This window comes from Prionailurus bengalensis, chromosome E2 (genome assembly GCF_016509475.1).
Source record: "Prionailurus bengalensis isolate Pbe53 chromosome E2, Fcat_Pben_1.1_paternal_pri, whole genome shotgun sequence".
In the NCBI taxonomy this organism is placed as follows: domain Eukaryota; kingdom Metazoa; phylum Chordata; class Mammalia; order Carnivora; family Felidae; genus Prionailurus; species Prionailurus bengalensis.
In genome coordinates this window covers 18,621,377-18,644,230 of record NC_057352.1, presented here as the reverse complement: position 1 = coordinate 18,644,230, position 22,854 = coordinate 18,621,377, and the positions used below count along the sequence as shown (strand labels likewise).

At 42.4% G+C, this 22,854-nt stretch overlaps 2 protein-coding genes across 2 annotated transcripts; both read right to left on the bottom strand.

The window, feature by feature from the left end:
• Nucleotides 1–204: 204 nt before the first annotated feature.
• LOC122495017 (protein FAM187B-like) lies at nucleotides 205–4,334 on the bottom strand. Its single transcript, XM_043600712.1, has 2 exons — nucleotides 3,391–4,334; nucleotides 205–614 (listed from the first exon to the last, which is right to left on the bottom strand). Exons 1-2 carry the CDS (start codon nucleotides 4,158–4,160, stop codon nucleotides 227–229), a joined length of 1,158 nt encoding a protein of 385 aa, XP_043456647.1. The 5' UTR covers nucleotides 4,161–4,334; the 3' UTR covers nucleotides 205–226.
• A 16,351-nt stretch (nucleotides 4,335–20,685) lies between these two features.
• Nucleotides 20,686–22,628, bottom strand: LOC122495046 (protein FAM187B-like). The gene has a single exon (XM_043600760.1). The coding sequence runs from the start codon at nucleotides 21,620–21,622 to the stop codon at nucleotides 21,101–21,103; it is 522 nt and encodes a 173-aa protein (XP_043456695.1). The 5' UTR covers nucleotides 21,623–22,628; the 3' UTR covers nucleotides 20,686–21,100.
• Nucleotides 22,629–22,854: the final 226 nt, after the last annotated feature.

The window sequence follows — 22,854 nt, the reverse complement described above, 5'->3', positions numbered from 1 at the left end:
CAGTTGCCTCCGTTTCCTCATCTACGGGATGGGGATTGCTAAGGGGTTAACCGAGCAGGACCTGGAACAGGGAAGAGCTCATCAGCCTTCGCTGTGGCCATGGGCCTGTTCTGCACCTGCGGGCACCGCCTCTGCCGCCCCCCACCCCCCCGGAAGTGCCTTGGGAAGGACAGTTAAAGTGACGGAGACACAGGAGGCCAAGTGTCCTGGGCACAGAGGGCTTGCTTCATTTCACCAGCAGCACCCGGTGACTGCTTTTGCCCTGGGAAGGGTGGAAGATCTTGAGCAGCAACCCCAGCAGGCCCAGGACTGTGCCCAGCAGCAGCAGCAACTTGAGCCCCGTGAGGATGGAGCTGGCCTTCCCCTCCTGGGTCTTCCCTTTCCCCCGGTGTGGCCCGCCTTCCTCTTCCCTGAGAGTCTCCGCCGTGCCTGGAAAGGGCACCGGGTTGAACCGGGCCATGAGCTCCTGCTGCACGAAGCACTTGTAAATGGCCGGCTGGAAGACCCGCAGTTGCTTGCCGCCGTTGGAAGGTTCCAGAATGGTGTCCAAGTCCTGGCTGGAGAGCTGGCTCTGCCAGGTCAGGGGGATGTTGTCGGCTTCCCAGAGGATGGGCCTGCAAAGGAGGACAAGGTCAGCTGCTGTGGCCCCGGGGGGTACCTGGGGGACTGGTGTCTGAGAGGAGATGGGGACAGCGGCGCCCTCCTCCCTGGGGAACAGCGCACAGGGCATGCCCTCCAAGAGTGCTACAGAGCAGGGGAAGGTGGGGACGGGTGTCGGGGAGCTCAGAGCCCCACCCCCACTCAATCTGCGACAGGAAAATGCCTCTAGCTCTTCAAGCCTCCCATTGCTCATCTGAAAACCGGGGGGTGTGACTATACCTGCCTCTGAGGGTTACTTGGAGGAATCAGCAAGAACGCACCCCCCCCACTCCCCCCGCCGCTTTCCTGGCCGGGCCTCATTTTCCCCACTCTGTCTCTCACTTAGGCTGCCCCAGCCACATTGGCCTCCTAGGTGGTCCTCCAGGATGCACCTTCCTGCCTCAGGGCCATTGCCCTGGCTGTTCCCTCTGCCTCGAGGGCTGTGCCTCAGCACACAGGGCTGGCTCCCTCATCTCCTTTCAGTGCTGGCAACTTCTCAGCCCGTCGTGACCGAAGAACAGAAAGGAGACCCAACAGATGGCATTGACAGGGCCAGTCATCGTGCAAGCGAAAACGAACACCCACTAGAGGGTGGGGCTTTGCGTCTGGACAGGCATTTGCCCCTTAGACATCACAATGAGCCCGAGAGGCCGGGGCCACCAAGACCTCTGTACCGAGTTGGATCGTGTCCTCCCCAAATTCGTGTTCTAAACCTCAGGACGTGACCTTCTTTGGAAATTGGGGTGTTGCAGATGTAATTAGTGAAGACGAGGTCAGACTGGAGTAAATCCCTGGACCCTAAATGCAATACAACCTGGGTCCTTTTGAGAAAGGGAGAAGAGGGGTGCCTGGGTGACTCAGTGGGGTAAGCGTCCGACTTTGGCTCAGGTCATGATCTTGCAGTTCATGAGTTCGAGCCCCGCATTGGGCTCTCTGCCGACTGACAGCCTGGAGCCTGCTTTGGATTCTGCGTCCCCCTCTCTCTCTGTCTCTCCCCCACTCACGCTCTGTCTCTCTGTCTCAAAAATAAACATTAAATAAATTTTAAAAAAAGAAAGGGAGAAGAGACACAGACCCAAACACACAGGGAAAATGCCGAATGATGACAGGGACAGATGGGGGGGGCAGGGGGATGCAGCTACAAGCCAAGGAAGGCCAAGGATTGCCTGCCACTCCCAGGAGCTAGGCAGAGGCAGGACAGATTCCACCCAGCATCTCACAGGGCACGTGGCCCTGGTGACGCCTTGGCTTCGGACTTCTGGCCTCCAGAACTGCAAGAGAATACATTTACATTGCTGTAAGCCACCCAGTGTGTGGTACTGTGTTGTGACAGCCTTAGGAAATGAATGCAACCCGCACTCTACAGACAGGGAGACTGAGGCCCAGAGGGACACCACAGGCCCAAAGTCGCACAGCTGGAAAAGCGGCAGAGCTGGGATTGGAGCCCAGGTCTGGATGAATCCAGAGTCCAAGATGTAAACCTCACAGGAAATGCCACTCGACTCGGCTCCCTTGAGACCCGGCAACTCCTAAAGCCTCTGGGGACCTCCCTTGATTCTTATCTCAGGTCCCCAGTGACTGGCAGCCAGGGACTCCTTGTCTGGCAAGCGGCGTGGAGTGGGTGGCCCAGTCCAGGTAAGAGGAGAGGCTCGTGTGCCCTTTCCTGCACTTCTGAACTGGGTGGCGGGGGAGGGTTATAGGGAGTAGCTGTTACTTTTGTACTTAAAGGAGGAGGGGAAAAAAGGAGGAAGGGACGCCATGGAGAGAGGGTGAGAAGGAGAAGAGGTCAGAGGTCACAGCTGGAACAAGGGAAAGCAAACCAGATGGAGGTGGCGGGTTCACACTGACAGAGCCTGTGGCTACAGAGGCCCCAGGGGGTTGCTGGGGCCCCCATCTTGCAAGGGAGGGGCCATCCCTGGCACGCGGGGCTGGAGGCCACGGGGACTCTGCAGCCAAGCTTGCAGGATTTAGGGCCACCGTGTATCTCCGCGCCCCCCCCCCCCCCCCCCCGCCACTCCGGGCAAGGACTGTGCCTTCTGAGAGCTGCAGCTTCTTCATCTGTAAATGGCCCCCCTGGGGCCCACGGCTCTGGCTCTGGGGCTGGGATGCAGCCCGTGGCCAAAGTGCAGGGCTGTGAGTGGCTGTAATTCTTCTCACCAGGGTCAGGGTCATCAGTGCAGGCGGCTTAGGGAAGACAGGCCAAGGGGAGATTTCCCAGGGGCTCCAGGCAGGAATATAAGAACATGAGTGTGCGTTCTGCGAGGCAGACCCTGATGGGTACCCTCCCGGGGCAGCCTCCTCTCCTCAGGGCTCTCTGATCCTCCCCAATGAGCAGAGGTCTCAGGGTCCCACAGCGTTCTGAGCTTCCCCCGGCATAGCCTCATTACTCACGTGGGCTTCTCCCATCCCAGCCCTGACCACCCCGGGCTGTCCACCCCCCACCCCCACCCCCAGGCTGGGGGCTTCCGCAGGGGTGTCTGATGAGCGCCACAGCCACAGCATGGCCGACCACAGGAGCGGCCACAGAATCGGCCAAGCCCTCCGGAAGGGTCAGCGGTCCTGTTCTACCTGTGTGACTCAATTGTGTGTGGGCGCCAGGGGGCTCTTACCAAAGGCACATCTGATGAGGCCAGCAGAGAGCAATCTGACCATGTGGGCCCCCTCCCCTCTGCAGGAATTCATCATGAAGGCTCCCAGCCTGGGGGACCCTGGCTAGGAGCCAAGGGCAGGGCTGGTGCCTGTCTCCATCACCTGTAGACAGATCCCAGGGGGCAGGTGAGCCACACGGATCCCGACTCCTCAGTGATCTCAAAGTTGTCAAAGGGGACGTAATCCGACATCAGTGCCGTGCACGGGACGTGGCAGGCGTCCACCTGCATCTCGGGCCGCATGCGGCTGGACCACACCTTCCTACCTCCCAGATACAGCCAGCAGGGCACGGGTTCCTGCAGGGGCTCCTCGATGTAGCAGTACCCCAGGCGTTTCCGCTCGCCCAGCCCCCCACAGCGGTTACAGTCCTGCCAGGGCTCCCAGCGGGTGAAGACGATCCCTTTGCCACCCAGACTCAGGCTCTCGTTCTGCAGGGGCTTCTGACCCAGTCCCTTGTGTGTTATGTGCAGGGTGCTGACATCCTGGAAGTCAATCTCATACTGTACCACTTGGAGGCCGTCCTTGTCCTGGCAGTGGTAGAAACCCGTCTGGGAGGGCAACGGACTCCGAATGAGAACGCCGCTGTCAGGTATGATGTCTATGTTGGAAGCACTGGAGAGTGTGTGGGACCAGCTGGTCCCGTCTTGCAGGAAGAAGTACCACTGTGACCCAGAAGAGTTGCAGGGCAAGAAGACGTCATTGTCCGAGAGGAGGGCTCTTTGGCATTGTTTCTCGTTGGGACAGCTAAAGGAGACATAGAACCCTGGCAAGGGGACAGCAAAGCTGAGCAGCAGCCACAGGGTGGTTAGCATGGTGGACTGGGACTGTGGCGGTGGGCAGGGCACCACGCTGGCCATTGTGAAGTCACCCATGAAACCCAGGCCGGCCCTGGGCAGCAGGCTGAATTGTAGCTCACCTCATGGCTATGTGAGGTCACAATCCCCGTTTGACTGGTGACAGTTTAACAACTCTATCTAATATCTATTCCAAGCCCTCCACTCTGCTGGGATAGGAGGAAACTTAATTTGTCTATTCAGGATTTTCTCTACCATTCCCTGCTCTGGCATTAACGTGTCACATGTGAACGTTCAACACATTTTTCCTGAACACCTACTGTGTTCTGTACACAATTCTTAGTGCAGGGGGTGGAGAGGTGAATAAATTCTCTCTGGTTACCATTCTTATTTCCTACCCCTCTCCCCCAGCCTCTCCTCCCCAGACATGCTGGCCTCCCTGCCACCTTCTGAAAACATCAGGCAAGCAAAGGGCTCCTGCCCCAGGACCTTTGCACATGCTGGCCCCAGACTCTTGCCACAGATATCTGCATGATTCGACTCATCTTAAACAAGCAAATATTTTTCTCAGTGGTCCCCTTTCCAAACCCTTTCCTAAACTCCTTCTCAGTACTGAAATTAAAAACAATTATTGTGCAGGCTTGATATGCCATCGCTCACTCATTTCACAAGTTTCCTGAATGCCTACCACGTGCCTTATTCTAATCACAGCCCCAAACAGGTTAGACAAAGCCTCTTCCCTCTTGGACTTACCTTCTAGTGGAACAGACAGATAATAAACAAATATATAATACACAATACCAGATACAGGTGATTCTCCTTATTCATGGTGGTTATGTTCTATAAAGTTGCTGAATTAGCAAATACTGAACATTGTTTGTAGGAGACATACAGACTTAAGCAAGGTCCTACGAGCCTTTGGTCATAACATTTTCTGTCAACTGCTCAACATATAACTTTGCTATATGTATATTTTTGTTTAAAGGCCTCCTAGTTAATATATATCGTTAATTAATTAACAATGAACTTGTACACAACGGCACTATTAACTCATGCCTGAACAATGCTTCTCTAACACACGTGTTTTCTTGACAAGACATGTCACAGCCTTCTCGTGCTTAGGGACACTGGCTAACATGTCAGCACTGCCTGGGAGCCATTTTAAATAGTGAAATCATCAACAAAAAGTACAAAAATGCAACAACAACAAAAAAAGTGGCACTAAGCAGACCATGAAAAAGGATACTTGTTAATAGTATGATAGCTGAAACCAGAAGGCAGTGTCTCCCTGTTCAACCTCAGCTGGGAATGTGCATTAAGTGATTCGACTGTTTCACTCCTCTTTGCATGTCCACAAATGACTTTGGAACCACTGTGGGGGTTGACCTGGGGCTACAAATAAATTTTGGCGAGCAGGTGAATTCACAATTATGGAACCCTCAGATGATGAGGACTAATAATCACTAAAGATAAGAGTAAAGCAGGGGATCGCTTCTCGGCCTTTTGGCTGAGATCAAGTGAAGAGTAAAGCGGGGAAATGGGCATAGAAAGTGAGGAGATGGACGTGAGCGTGAGCTGAGGGAGGTTGGTCAGGCCTGTCTGAACACTCACCGAGGAGGTGAAGCTGCACAGACACCTGAATAAATTGACATAAAGGGCCATGTGGGTTTCTGGAGGAAGAATATTCCCAAAAGATGGCTAGACCCTGACATGGCTGCCATATTTAAAGGGTGTAGAGGCCAGAGCGGCTAAGGAGTAGTGGACAAGGAGGAGAGTGGCGAGTGGGTGAGGTCAAAGTTCCATCCAAGTCTTTGCTAAGACATCCTGCCTTCCTCTACCTGGCTCCTTATGACCGGGGGCTCTCTCGGTCATGTCCCTGTCCCATGTGGAGACCTCTACAGGCTGTGTTTGGCATAAGCTGTACGCTTCGACTCTGGAACGGCTGCTTCCATATCATCTCACCACCACCTTCACCACAGGAGTGGGCCACACATCTCCTCTGTTCTCAGATCTGTAAAACCGTTCAGAGTTTTTGTCTGCTCCCCAGGACCTTCTAAAATCCCTCTGAGACACATTAACAGTCGTACTTGTGTGTTTCCCCTCCAGCTCTCTCCCTCTCTGTCTCCTCAGCCCAGGGGATCTTTTCTAAACACGTAAGCGGGGATATGGGGCCACTGTGAGATAGCCCACTTCCGATTTTCACACGGTCCAAGTGAGAAGTAACAGACTGGCTGGATACAGCCTGAATAAATGTTTGAATTGGCCTCCCTGGTGGAGGGGGTTGGGTATTTAAATCAGTGGCCAACATGTAAAAGCCAAGAGATTTCACATGAGAATCCAGATTCCCTGCTATTCTTTAATAATGTGGGTGGGGTTTCCGCTTACTACTACAACCGAGAAGCTTAGATCAACACCCTTGCTAATAACAACTATAGATTTTAAGATAACCATGATTAATATGTTCAGGAGAGGACAAGAAGAGGATTTTGAACCGGTAGAAAAGAATCAAATGGAAATATTAGAACTAAAAAATAAAATGTGAAATTGAGGATTCTCTAGAAAGGATAGCAATCTGTTAAACACAACAGAAAAGAAGATCAGGGAAATGAAAGATGGGACCACAGAAAAATATCTATACTGAAGTGTACAAAGAAAAAGTGCAAGACACATATAAGACATAGCGAAAAGTTCTAACATTCGTGTAAATGGAGACTCAGAAGCAAAGGAGTGACAGGCACATAAGTAATATTTTAAGGTACTGAATGAAAACTTTCCAAAACTGACAAAAAACATCAAGCAACAAATTCAAGATGGCCTTCAAATCCCATACAGGGTAAATATAAATGGAGCCACACCCAGGAACTTTATAGGAAAACACTGCTGAAAAGCAAAGAAGAAATAATAAAGATGGCCAGAGAAAGGGCACCTGGGTGGCTCAGTCGGCCGGGCGTCTGATTTCGGCTCAGGTCATGATCTCACAGCTCATGAGTTCGAGCCCCACGTTGGGCTCTGTGCTGACAGCCCGGAGCCTGGAGCCTGGAGCCTGGATCCTGCTTCGGATTCTGTGTCTCTGTCTCTCTCTCTGCCCCTCCCTGGCTCATGCTCTCTCTCTCTCTCTCTCTCTCAAAAATAAATTTAAAAAATTAAAAAAAAAATGTTTTTAAATGGCCAGAGAAGAAAAAGATACAAACTTTGAAAGTGATAATCCTAAGACCCTACACGGACTTTTAAAAAGAAATGATGGGAAAAAAAAAAAAAAAGAAATGATGGAAGCTAGAAGACAATGCAATGCCACCTTCAAAGCACTAAAAGTAAACGACTGCCAATCTAGAATTCTATATATAGATTTCTATAGACCACAATTAAAATCTCTTCTAAAGACGGAGGCAAAAAATAATATTTTCAGATGAAAACTGAGAGGATTTACCACAGCAGAGCACACTAAAAGTAATACCAAAGAGAATTCTCCAGGCAGCAGGAAACTGATCCCAAATGAAAGCAAGGCAACACAGGAATAAAAACTACCAGAAGAGTAAATATGTGGGCAAAATTAAATTAATATTCAGAGTATTTAAAAATAATGTCTTATGGGGTTTAAAATATATTTAAAATAAAAAATACTAAGCACAGGGGCGCCTGGGTGGCTCACTCAGTTAAGCGTCCGACTTCGACTCAGGTCATGATCTCGTGGTCTGTGGGTTCGAGCCCCGCGTCGGGTTCTGTGCTGACAGCTCAGAGCCTGGAGCCTGTTTCAGATTCTGTGTCTCCCTCTTTCTCTGACCTTCCCCTGTTCATGCTCTCTGTCTCAAAAATAAATAAATGTTAAAAAAAAAAAATACTTGGGGCGCCTGGGTGGCACAGTCGGTTAAGCGTCCGACTTCAGCCAGGTCATGATCTCACGGTCCATGAGTTCGAGCCCCGCGTCAGGCTCTGGGCTGATGGCTCGGAGCCTGGAGCCTGTTTCCGATTCTGTGTCTCCCTCTCTCTCTGCCCCTCCCCCGTTCATGCTCTGTCTCTCTCTGTCCCCCCAAAAATAAATAAACATTGAAAAAAAAATTAAAAACAAAAACAAAAACAAAAAAACTAAGCACAACAGATGGAAGCATAAATGGAGCTAAAAAGTTATAAGGTCTCCACATTGTCGAGGTAATGGTACAAGTACAAATTTATATTACATTATATTCTAATGAGTGAGAATTAATTTTGTAATCTCTAGCGAAATCATAAAAGAATGCATATCTAATAAGCTAATAGATTGGGAAATGGAATAATTAAAAACTACTGGGTAAAAAAAAAAATACTTGGTGAATCCAGTACTACGTTGAATAAAAGTGGCAAGAATGGACATCCTTATCTTTCTCTTGAACTTAAGGGGAAAGATCTCAATTTTTCCCCACTGAATATAATGTTCACTGTGGGTTTTTCATATGCGGCCTTTGTTGAGGGCTTTTATCATGATTGGATGTTGTACTTTGTCAAATGCTTTTTCTGCATCTATTGAAAAGATCATATGGTTTTTATTATTTCTCCAATTAATGTAATGTATCATGTTGATTGATTTACAAATATTGAGCCACCTTTGTATACAAGGAATAAATCCCACCTGATTGTGGCGAACAGGATAGAAAACCCAGAAAAACCCCCACAATTATATGATCACTTAATCATCAAAAAAAACAGGAAAGAATATCCAATAGGAAAAAGACACTCTCTTCGATAAATGGTGTTGGGAAAACTGGTCAGCGACATGCAAAAGAATAAAACTGGACCACTTTCTTTTTTTTTTTATTTAAAAAAATTTTTTTTTTCAACGTTTATTTATTTTTGGGACAGAGAGAGACAGAGCATGAACGGGGGAGGGGCAGAGAGAGAGGGAGACACAGAATCGGAAACAGGCTCCAGGCTCTGAGCCATCAGCCCAGAGCCTGACGCGGGGCTCGAACTCCCGGACCGCGAGATCGTGACCTGGCTGAAGTCGGACGCTTAACCGACTGCGCCACCCAGGCGCCCCAAAACTGGACCACTTTCTTACACCATACACAAAAATAAACTCGAAATGGATTAAAGACCTAAGTGTAAGACTGAAACCATAAAAATCCGAGAAGAGAGAACAGTCAATAGTGCCTCTGACATTGGCCTTAGAATGTTTTTCTAGATATGTCTCCTAAAGCAAGGGAAATAAAAGCAAAAATAAACTATTGAGACTACATCAAAACAAAAAGCTTCTACACAACAAAGGAAACAGTCAACAAAACTGAAAGGCAACCTACTGAATAGAAGATATTTGCAAATGACATGTCCAATAAAGGGTTAGTATCCAAAATATATAAATAACTGATATAACTCAACACCCCAAAAACAAATAATCCAATTAAAAATGGCAAAAAGACATGAACGGACATTTCTCCAAAGAAGTCATCCGGATAACCAACAGACACATGAAAAGATGCTAATATCACTCATCATCAGGGAAATGCAAATCAAAACTGCAATAAGATATCACCTCACACCTATCAGAATGACTAAAATAAAAAAACCAAGAAACAGCAAGTGTTGGCAAGGATATGGAGAAAATGAACACCCTTGCACTGTTGGTAGGAATACAAACTGGTACAGCCACTGTGGAAAATGGTATGGAGGTTCCTCAAAATGTTAAAAATAGAACTTCCCTATGATCCAGTAATTGCACTATTGGGTATTCACCCTCAAAATACAAAAACCCTCATTCATTCAAAAAGATATATGCACCCATATGTTTACAACAGCATTATTTAAAATAGTCAAATTATTGGGGCGCCTGAGTGGCGCAGTCGGTTAAGCGTCCGACTTCAGCCAGGTCACCATCTCGTGGTCCGTGAGTTCGAGCCCCGCGTCAGGCTCTGGGCTGATGGCTCGGAGCCTGGAGCCTGTGTCTGATTCTGTGTCTCCCTCTCTCTCTGCCCCTCCCCTGTTCATGCTCTGTCTCTCTCTGTCCCAAAAATAAATAAAAAAACGTTGAAAAAAAAATTTTTTTTAATAAAATAAAATAGTCAAATTATGGAAGCAGCCCAAGTGTCCACCAATAGATGAATGCATAAGGAAGATATGACATCTATACAATGGGATGTTATTCAGCCATAAAGAAGAATGAAAGTTTGCCATTTGCAACAACATGGATGGAGCTAGACAGTATAATGCTAAATGAAATAAGTCAGAGAAAGACAAATTATTTCATTCATATGTGAAATTTAAGAAACAAAACAAACGAGTAAAGGGAAAAAAAAGGAGAGAAAGAGAGAGGAAAACCAAGAAACAGAATCTTAACTATAGAGAACTGATGGTTACCAGAGGGGAGGTAGGTGGGGGGATGAGTTAAATAGGTGATGGAGATTAAGGAATGCATTTGTTGTGATAAGCACTGGGTGATGTATAGAACTGTTGAATCACTATATTGTACACCTGAAACTAATATAACATTGTATGTTAACTATATTGGAATTAAAATTTTTAAAAATACTTGGTAAATCCAAAAGTAAAACAAGACAAAAGAGCCAAAGAAGGGACAGAACATGTAACAAGCAAAGAGGAAGATGGTAAACTTAAACCCAACTATATCAGTAATTACATTAAATGTAAATGAACTAAATACTGCAATTAAAAGACAAAGATTTTCACACTGAATACCAAAACAAAAATCTAAATATATACTTCTTTTTTTTAATGTTTATTTTTTTTTAGAGAGAGAGAGGCAGAGCACAAGCTGTCGGGGGGTGGGGGGTAGAGAGAGAGGGAGACACAGAATCCGAAGCAGGCTCCAGTCTCTGAGCTGTCAGCACATCACCTGATGCAGGGCTCGAACTCATGAGCCGTGAGATCATACCCGAGCCAAAGTCAGACGCTCAACCAACTGAGTCACCCAGGTGCCCCTAAATATCTACTTCTTAAGAGATTAATTTTAAGTAAAAAGATATAGAAAAGTTGAAAGTAAAGACATGGAAAAATATCATGCAAACACTAAATAACAGAAAACTGGTATAGTGGCTATACTAATAACAGAAAGTAAACATTAAGGCCAAAAGTATTAATAGAGATTATAAGAGCCATTGTATAAGATCGTCAGTTCGACAGGAAGTTATAATGATCCTAAATTTGTATGAAACTAAAAATATATGAAGCAAAACCTTCTAGCACTAAATGTTGAAATAGACAAATCCACAAGGCAATATGCAAACAAAAATTTAGTAACAATAAAGAATATTTGAGCTATATGATATAAACTTGACTTAATCATATATGTAATGTACAACACTGCACTCAACTTCAGATCACATATTTTTTCTAATTACATGAAATATTTGGCAAAATCGACCATATTTTAGATCATAAAACAAGTCTCAATAAATGTTAAAGGAACAGAATCACATTTTTGGTCAGTAGAATTAAGTTAGACTCAAATGACAAAAAGATAACAAGAACATCACTAGATATTCAAAATTTGTACAGTGAAATGTCTAACTAATGGATCAAAAGAGAAACCACAATTGAAAATATAAAGTATTTTTAACTGAATGAAGATAAACATATAATATTAAAACTTGTAAGATGCAAGTAAATTATAGCTAGGGGGAAATTTCCAGCCTAAATACATATTTTGAGGGGGTGGGGGATAAAAACTAGAGATCTAGGCAAGTATCTCAAACACCAGAAATCAATTAGATAGAAAACAAAACCAACAAACCAAAAGTTGGTTCTTTAAAAGATGAATGAGATTGATAAAGCCCTAGCAAGATTGATCAAGAAAAAAACAGGAAGAAGGCCTAAATAACAAATACTAGTAAGGAAAAAAGAGATATTACTACTTTCAGGCATAAAAAGATAATCAGATGATATTAAAAACGACTTTTGGCCAAAACTTACACAAAAATTTAGATAAAATGGATAAATTCATTGAAAAGCTTAACGACACCGTCACAAGAAAAATTCTGAACTGTTCTATGTTTACTATGAAAGAAGTTGAATTTGTAATTAAAAACCTATGCTCAAAATCCTTCTAATCCCAGAAAGAGTTACCACTGAATTCTTGCAAACATTTCTTAATGATTAAGAAATGGCATCAATCTTTCAAAATCCCTCCAAAAATGTAAAAAGATGAAACACTTCCAAACTTCTATGAGGCCTGCATCACCTTGACACAAAAACCTTATGGGGATATCACAACTAAGGAGAATATCAGGCCAATCTCTTTCATGAACAAGGACACAATACCCTAAACAAAATATTAGCAAATTTCTTCCGATGATAAGTAAAAAGAATAAACATCATGACCACACTGGGTTTATCCCAGGAAGGCAAGCTTGGGTTTACATATGGACATCAATCAATGTAATTCACCATAATAACACAACAAAGGAGAAAACCATATTATCCCCTTATTAGATGCAGAAAAATCATTTGATAAAATTCAACACTCATTCATGGCTCAAAACTCTTGGAAAACTAGGAATAAAAGGGAATTTTATTAATTTGATAGTATTTCTACTAAAAACCTAGAGCAGTATTATATTTAATAGTGATAAGCATGTCTGCCATCAACCTCTCCACTCAGCATTTTACTAGAGGTAAGTGAATTTAGCAAAATAATTTGATACAAAGTCATATACAAATACCAAGTATATTTTTATATACCAACAACAAACAATCAGAAGATGAAACTTGGAAGATATAATTTGTCTCTTTAGCTGCCCCTCCAAAGTTGACAGGCATGTGTTTCAGCCCTCCACTCACCTGAAGCCCTGCCAAAGCTAATGGATGCACCCAGGCCCTGTGCTCTCCTTCTGTCTCATGAAAACTGGCCGGTATGCCAACAAACCAGTTGACACAGGGGATTCCCCTTAATTGCCTGGTTCTGGTAGTTGGTTGTGGGGAGGGGGTGTAGGGCTTGTGTTTCTAGGCCCCAGTGGGACTGAAACAATTAGAGAGACAGTGCGGGTAGGCTACTATCCCTAGGGCACTCTACAGAAGACTGAAACACATCCCAGTCTTCCTGTGAAAAAGACCTATCTACCCATCCTAGAGTTTTGCCACACATCTAGAGGCTATGAAGGAGCTCTCAGAGAATGTAGGTCATGGGGCACCATCTTTGTGTTCTCCCTTGGCCTTACTACAGTTCACTGTTACCTTCCAGAATGGAGCTTATAAACTCATCTGGAGCCCTAATTTTCACATCTGTCACACAAGGGACACCTACAGATCAACTAGTTTAGAAGCCAGCAGGGTTTATAACTGTTGTCTCATAGGACTGTATAAATTGGCATAATTTAAAAGCTGCTGCCAATCAGCCTGAAACTAGGTGTTGATTGAGATTCCTCCCTTTGAAACACTGAAAATTCTTGGCACACCCTCACCAAATGGGACCAAGCAAGAATAAGTCAGGCTGCTTGAACAATCAAAAAGGTATGAGAGAAAATCAAGAACTAGGGAACAGTTGAATGATAAAGGTTCATCTCCTACACAAAGTCACAAAGTCATTTCTTCAAGACTGGGAGAGGTAGCTATTTCACCTAAGATCTAGAAACAAACACATAAAGTTGAGCAAGTTGAGGAAACAGAGGAGTTTTTTTCCAAATGAAGGAACAAGATAAAATTTAGAAAAAAAATTAATAAAATGGAGGTAAGTAACTTACCCAAGAGAGTAAGAGTTCAAAGTAATGGTTACAAAACGATACTCAGGAGAAAAATGAATGAACACAGTGAGAACTTCAACAAAAACAAATAAATAAAATCTAAGAAAGTACCAAACAGAAGCCACAGAACTGTAAACAATAACTGAGCTGAAAATGTACAACAGGAGTTCAACAGCAGACTAGATGAAACAGAATAAAGGATCACTGATATGGAAGACAGGGCAGTGGAACTCACACAAACAGAGCAGCAAAAAGAGGAAAAAAGAATTTTAAAAAGTAAAGATAGCTTAAGGGACCTAGAATACAACATCAAGCAGGATAACATTCACATTATAGGAGACTCAGAAGGAGAAGAGAGAGAGAGAAGGGAGAAGAAAACTTATTTGAATAAATAATGGCTGAAAAATTCCCTAAACTGAAGAAGGAAACATACATTCAGATCCAGGAATCCCAGAGGGTTCCAAAAAAGATGAACTCAAAGAGATCCGTACACCAAGACACATATATAACTAAAATGTCAAGAGATAGAGATAAAGATAACCAGAGAATCTTAAAAGCAGTGAGAGAAAAGCAACTTATTACATACAAGGGAACCCCCATAAGACTATCAGTAGAGTTTTCAGCAGACATGTTGCAGGAAGAAGGAAGTTGGCATAATATATCCAAAATGCTGAAATGAAAAACTTCCAACCAAAATACTCTACCTGGAAAGGTTATCATTTAGAATTGAAAAAGAAAAAGAATTTTCCAGGCAAACAGAAGCTAAAGAAGTTCATCATCACTAAACCAGCCTTATGAGAAATGTTAAAGGAACTTACATATGCCAAAAAGAAAGGACACTAATTAGTAACAAGAAATGTATGAAAGTAAAAATATCACTGGTAAAGATAAATATACAGTAAAGATAATGGATTAATCACAAAGCTAGTGTGAAGGTTAAAAGACAAAATTAGGGGCACCTGGGTGCTCAGTCTGTTAAGCATCTGATTCTGGATTTTGGCCCAGGTCATGATCTCACAGTCATGAGATCAGCCCTGTGTTGGGCTCTGCACTGGCTGTGGAGCCTTCTTGGGATTCTCTCCCTCCCTCTCCCTCCACTCCTGGTGCTGCTGCTCGTGCACATGCTTGCAATCAATCAATCAATCAATCAATCAAAACTATACCCACAATAATTAGTTAAGGGATACACAAAAATAAAAAGATGTAAAATGTGGCATCAAAAACATAAAACAGAAGGGTGGAAGTAAAAATGTAGAGTTTTAGAATGTGCTCAAACTCAGCTGGCTATCAATTTAAAATAGACTATTATATATAAGGCCATTATATGTGAGACTCATGGTAACCACAAAACAAAAACCTATAGCAGATACACAAAAGATGAGAAAGGAATCTAATCATAAAACTAAAGAAAGTCACCGAACAACAAGGGAAGAGAGCAAGAGAAGAATAAAGGAACAAAGAGAAACTACAAAACAGCCAGAAACCAATTAATAAAATGGGAATAAGTATATACCTATTAATAATTACTTTAAATGTAAATGAACTAAATTCTCCAATCAAAAGACATAGAGTGGCTGCATGGATTTAAAAACAAAAAACAAAAAACAAAACCCAGGTCCATTAATATGCTGCCTAAAAGAGACTCACTTCAGATGTAAAATTACACAGAAACTGAAAGTGCTAGAAAAAGATGTTTCATGCAAATGAAAACAAACAAACAAAAGGCTGAAACCTTACTTATATCAGGTAAAATAGACTTTTAAAAAATTCTGTAATTAAAGACAAAGATGGGCATTACATAAAGAATTCAACCCAACAAGCTATAACATCTGTAAACATTAATGCACCCAACACAGAAGCACCTAAATATGTAAAGGAAATATTAACAGGGAGAAACTGATAGCAAAACAATAGTAGGGGACTTTAGTACACTACTTACATCAATGGATAGATCATCCAGACAGAAAATCAATAAGGAAATAACAGCATTAAATGACACATTAGGTAAGATGGACTTAATAGGTATACACAGAACATCCTATCCAAAGGAGTAGATGCACATTATTCTCAAGTGCACATGGAACATTCTCTAAGATAGATCATATGTTAGGCCACAAAACAAGTCTCAATAAATTAAAGAAGATTGAAATCATATCAGGCATCTTTTCCAACCCCAATAGTATGAAACTAGAAATCAATTACAAGAATAAAACTGGAAAAATCACAAATATGTGGAGATTAAACAACATGCTCCGGGACAGCCAATGTGTCAGTAAAGAAATGAAAGGAGAAATCAAAGGATACCTGAGACAAATGAAAATGGAAATACAACATACCATATTCTATGATATAGAAAAAGTAGTTTTAAGAGGGAAGTCCATAGTGATACAGACCTCAAGAAACCAGAAAATCTCAAATAAGCAATCTAACTTTACACCCAAAGAAACTAAAAAAAGAACAAATGAAACCCAAAGTTAGTAGAAGGAAAGAAATAATAAAGGTCAGAGCAGAAATAAATGAAATGGAAACTAAAATGACAATGGAAAAGATCAACATAACTAAGAGTTGGTTCCTTGAAAAGATAAACAAAGTTGGCAAACCTTTAGCTAGACTCACTAAAGGAGAAAGAGAGAGGTGGGGAGAAAGGGCCCAAATAAATAAAATCAGACATGAATGAGGAGAAGTTACAATCGATATCACAAAAATACAAAGGATCACAAGAGACTACTGTGAATAATTATACATCAACAAATTGGACAACCAAAAAGAAATAGATAAACTTCTAGAAATATAAAATCTTCCAAGACTGAATCATAAAGAAACAGAAAACCCCAAAAGACATTACTAGTATAGAGATTGAATCAGTAATCTAAAACCTCCCAACAAACAAAAGTCCAGGACCAGACAGTTTCACTGGTGAATTCCACCAAACATTCAAAGAAGATTTAATACTTATCCTTCTCAAACTCTTCCAAAAAAAATTCAAGAGGAGGCAAACTCATCTTTTTAGACCAGCATTACCCTGATGCCAAAACTAGACAAGGATGCAGAAGAAGAAGAAGGGGAAGAGGAAGAGGAAGAGGAAGGAGGAAGAGAAGGAAGAGAAGGGGGAAGAGGAGGAGGAGGGGGAAGAGGGAAGGAAGGGAGGGGTAGAAGAAGAAGAAGGAGAAATAGGGGGCAGAGGGAAGGGAAGAAGGAAGGAAGGGAGGGAGGAAGAAAGAAGGAAGGAAGGAGGGAGGAGAGAGAAGGAAAAAGGAAAGGAAAGAAGAAAGGAAGGTGGAGAGGGAGGGAGGGATGAAAAGAGGAAGGAAGGGAGGGAGGGAGGGAGGAAGGGAGGGAGAGAAAGGAGGAAAGGTAAGGAAAGGAAAGGAAAGGAAAGGAAAGGAAAGGAAAGGAAAGGAAAGGAAAGGAAAGGAAATAATTACAGGCCAACATCCCCAATGAACACAGATGCAGAAATCCTCAAGAAAATATTAGCAAACCAAATTCAACAATACATTAAAAGGCTCATAAGCCATGACCAAGTGAGATTTATTCCAGGAATGCAAGAATGATTCAACACCCACAAATCAACCAATGAATGTGATACACCATGTCAACAAAATGAAGGATAAAAGTCATATGATTATCTCAGTAGATATAGAAAAAGCATTTTACAAAATTCAACATCCATTTATAATAAAAATTCTCAAAAGTAGTTATAGAGGGAATGTACCTCAACATAACAAAGACCATATATGACAAGCCCACAGTTAACGTTATACTTAATGGTGAAAACCTGGAAGCTTTTCCTCTAACGTCAGGAACAAGACAAAGATGCCCACTCCCACCACTTTTATTCAACATAGTACTGGAAATCCTAGACATAGCAATTAGACAAGACAAAGAAATAAGACATCCAACTTGGAAAGGAAGTAGTAAAACGATCACTATTTGTGGACAATATGGTTTTATATGTAGAAAACCCTAAGGACTTCACCAAAAAATTGTTTAAATAAACAAATCCAATAAAGTGGTAGGGTACAAAATCAATGTACAAAAATAAGTTGTCTTTCCATACATCAACTATAGTTAGAAAAAGAAATTAAGATAATAATCTCATTACAATTACATCAAAAAGAATAAAATACCTAGGAATAAATTTAACCCACAAGGTGAAAGACTTATATACTGAAAACTGTAGTCAATGATGAAAGAAATTGAAGGAGACACCAATAAATAGAAAGATATTCTGTGCTCATGAATTGGAAGAATTAATATTATTAAAGTGTCCATATTACCCATATTACCTATAGATTCAAGACAATCCCTATCAAAACTCTGATAGCATTCTTTACAGAAATAGAACAAATAATCCTAAAATTTGTATGGAACCCCAAAGACTCCAAATAACCAAAGCAATTTTGAGAAATAACAAAGCTGGAGGCATCACACCCCAAGATTTCAAACTATATTACATAGCTATAATAATCAAAATAGTGTGGAATTAGCATAAAAATAGACACATAGATCAATAGAACAGAACAGAGAACCCAGAAGTAAATTCACACATATATGGTCAATTTATGACAAAGTATCCAAGAATATATAATTAGGACAGTCTCTTTAATAAATGGTGTTGGGAAGAACTGGACAGTTACACACAAAGGAATGAAACTAGACCTTCACGTTACATTATACACAAAAATTAACTCAAATGGATTAAATGCTTAAATATAAGACCTGAAACCATAAAACTCCTAGAAGAAAACATAAGCAGTTAGCTCTTTGACATTGGTCTTGGCAACATATCTTTGGATTTGACCCCAAAAGCAATGCCAACAAAAGTAAAAATAAGCAAATGGGACTACATTAAACTAAAAAGATTCTACACAGCAAAGAAAATCATCAACAAAATGAAAAGGAAACCTACTGAATGGGAGAAAACATTTGAAAATTACTTTTCCAAGAAGGGGTTAATATCCAAAATACACGAAGAACTTATACAACTCAATAGCAAAAACCCAAATCATCGAATTTAAAAATGGACAGAGCATCTGAATACATATTTTTCCAAAGAAGACATATAGCTAACAGGCACATGAACAGGCACAAGCTCAACATCACTCATCATCAGGGAAATTTAAATCAAAACCACAATGAGATATCACATCACACCTGTTAGAACGGCTATTATTTAAAAGATAAGAAATAACAAGTGTTGGTGAGAATGTGGAGAAAAATGAACCCTCATGTACTGATGGTGGGAATGTAAATTTGTACAGCCACAATGGAAAACGGTTTGGAGGTTCCTCCAAAAACTAAAAATAGAACTACTACATGATCCAGCAAGTCCATTTCTGGGAACTTACCTCAAGAAAATGAAAACGCTGATTTGAAATGATATACACACCCTTATGTTCACTGAAGCATTATTTACAATGACCAAGATACAGAAACAATCTAAATGTCCATCAGTGGATGAATGGCTAAAGAAGATGGAGTGTAAATTCACGGTGGAATACTACTCAGCCATAAAAAAGAATGGAATATTGACATTTACGACAATATGGGTGGACCTTGAAGGCATTATACTAGGTGAAATAAGTCAGACAGAGAAAGAAAAATACCATGATTTTACTTGTATGTGGAATCTAAAAAACTCAACAAACTAAAATTTATAGAAATAAAAACAGATTGGTTGCTAGAGGGGAGGAACGTTGAGGAGTGGGTGGAATTAGTGATGGGAGTCAAGAAGTACAAACTTCCAGTTATAAAATAAATAAATCATGGAGATGTAATGTACAACATGGTGACAATGGTCAATAATATTTTATTGCATATTTGAAAGTTATTAAGAGAATAAATCTTAAAAATTCTTATTACAAGAAAAAAATTTTGTAATTTTGTATGACGATGGATGGTAATTAGATTTATCATGGTGATTATTTCACAGTGTATACAAATATCGAATCACTATGTTGTACACCTGAAACTAATATAACATTATATTTCAGTTATACCTGTCTCTGTATAGAGGGATGATAATTGAAGAGGGGTTTGAAGAAGGATAATTAAAATAGAAGGTTGTATTAGTTTCAGGTGTACAGCATAATATAATACTGTATATAATATATATTTTATGTATGTTGTACATTATAATAATATGTATAATATATTTGTTATGTGTATGTAGATATATAATATATACCTGTGACTTGAATCAGATCTTAATATCAGGTATATTAAAATTTTGTCAATAGTCAAAACACTGTTTACAACCTTGGATTATTTTATTTCATGTACCAACTTATTAAATCATGCCTGATAAATCCATAAAAAAGACACACTTGTAATTGCATGAAAATCAAGTACTTAGAAATAAATATAATAAAACATGTAAAATCTCTACATTAATAACTGTACATTACTGGGAGAAATTTAACAAACCCTAAATAAAAGAAATATTTATGATGTTAATGGATCAGAAGTCTAAATATTGTAATATATTGATTCTACCCAAATTTATCTTTCAATTCAATGAAGTCCCCATTTATTAAAACATAGGGTTTTGGCGGGGGTGGAAACTACAAGCTGATTCCAAAATTTTTATACAAATGGCTAAGACTAATCAAGACAGTCTTGAAGGACGAAGTTGGAAAATCTATACTACCAGATATCATGACTTATTTTTTTTTTGATTTTTTTTTTTAACGTTTATTTATTTTTGGGACAGAGAGAGACAGAGATGAACGGGAGAGGGGCAGAGAGAAAGGGAGACACAGAATCGGAAGCAGGCTCCAGGCCAGAGCCATCAGCCCAGAGCCTGACGCGGGGCTCGAACTCACGGACCGTGAGATCGTGACCTGAGCCGAAGTCGGACGCTCAACCGACTGAGCCACCCAGGCGCCCCGATGACTTATTACAAAGGGACAGTAATAAAAATACCACGGCATTGATGCAAGGATGTGTAAACAAATTGTATTCATCAGAGTTCAGTGAGGAGACAGAAACAACACTAGTGAGGATGTTGACATGAATATGAGCCAAAGTGCTTGGTCTCTAGGTTTTACATTTGGTCACTCCTGAATATCAGGAGCCTATGAAGGCAGGGACTAAACTTTTTTGGTCACCCCTGTGTCCCCAGTAGCACCCTACCCAGGGCCTGGCTCAGAAGGGGCAAAAGTAGTTCCTAATGAATGAACATCTACCTGAACAAGCCAGTGAAGAGACCCCTTCCTGGACAGACTGACCATGAAGGCTTATGGGTGGGAGACAGAGCCTGCTTTTCCACTGGAAGGCAAACCCCTGGCCCAGGTGGGCTTAGGAAACAAAGCCTAGGTGAGGGTCAGATGCAGGGCTGATGCCCTGGTCCAGTCACCTGTAGATGGAGGCCATGGGGCAGGTAAGCCACATGTTGTTGGTCAACTTGCCGAACTGATATATGTCAAAGATGAAGTATGGCTGGTTGATTTCCTTAACGTGGTCACGGGGTACAAGACAGGCTTCCACCTGCAATTCAGGCCGCATACGGCTGTGTCGTGCCTTCTCCGCTCTCAGATAGAGCCAACAGGGCATGGGTTTTTCCTGGGGCTCCCCAATGTAGCAATACCCCAGGCGTTTCCGCTCACCAGGCCCCCCACAGTGGTTACAGTCCTGCCAGGGCTCCCAGTGGGTGAAGACGAGTACGTGGCCACCCAGTCTCAGGGTCTCATTTTGCAGGGGCTCTTGGCCCAGGCTTTCGTGCGTAACATGCAAGGCGGTGGCATCTTGGAAATCAATCTCATACTCTACCACAAGGGCGTTGTCATTGTCCTGGCAGTGATAGAGGCCTGTCTGGGAGGGCTGAGGGTTGGTCAGTTGAAGGCTGCCCCCAGGCAGTTTCTTTACGTGAGGCATTGAGGAGAGCAGGAAGGGATCTTCCCCTAGAATGGAAGAGAAGTACCAGAGTGCTTTGGGATAGTCACACTGCAGGACGACATCATTGCCTGAGATAGGGCCTGCTGGCAGAGACTCTTATAGGCACAACTGATTAATATCTGGGCCTACAGAGTGGGGAGAGAAAGGCTAAGCAGCCACAGGGTGGCCAACATGGTAACCTGAGACTACAAAAGGATGCTGGGAACCATCCTGGGCATTGTGAAGTCACCCACAGAACTCGGGCATCAGCCCTGGGCAGTGGAATGAAACTTGGTCTGCTGCACTTCTAGGAGTACACAGACATCACTGGTCTGTACCATTTCTAAAAATCCACTGAGTAAACACTGCAAGGGCCTCCTGTCTTGTAACTGAGGAGGACTGCTTAATTAGCACCAGATCTGCTAATTGAGGTGGGGTGGGGGTGCTTTCTAAATCTTTGTTCCCTGGGCTCCTGTCTCCACTCTCCAGAGAAATATCTTCTTTGCCATTATCATCCTCGGTTACATCTGAGGTGACACTGAAAGGGGTGCCCTCCTTTCCACATGAACAGTTTCCTTGGCCTGCTTCCTGCCTTCCAAAGTTTGGGACCTAAGGATTCTAAAAGGCTCCAGCCAACTCCATTTGCAAAAAAACCCACACCCACAGTTCTGTGCAAGGTGTGCCCCATCTCTTTCCCACTCTCTCCCTCTCTGTCTCTCTGTCACTGCAGAGGCACCATATCAGGCATGCATTGGGAGCCATATTCTTCATTTCTCTTTCACTGAGCACTTTTGCCTACCTGGGGGTGTCTTAAGGATTTTCTGGGAGTATCTGAATTCATTCAGAGTCTTTAACAATGGGTAATAAAGATTTAACTAGCTAATTGGATTTTGCCTCTCAAAGGTCTTCCCAAATTTTGGCCAACTTTAGTGAACTTTCACACATACTCTTCTGTATTCCAGCTGCTTCCACTAAAGCTGCAAGTTCATGAAGTATATCATTTGCCTTTAAAAGTATCTCAGGCGGGGGTGCCTGGGTGGCTCAGTCCGTTAAGCACCCGACTTCTGGTTTCGGCTCAGGTCATGATCTCAAGGTTCATGAGTTTGATCCCTGCCTTGGGCTCTACGCTGACAGTGCGGAGCCTTCTTGGGATTCTTTCTCTCCCTCTCTCTGCCCCTCCCATGTGCTCTCTCTCTCTCAAAATAAGTAAATAAACCTAAAAAAAAAAAAGT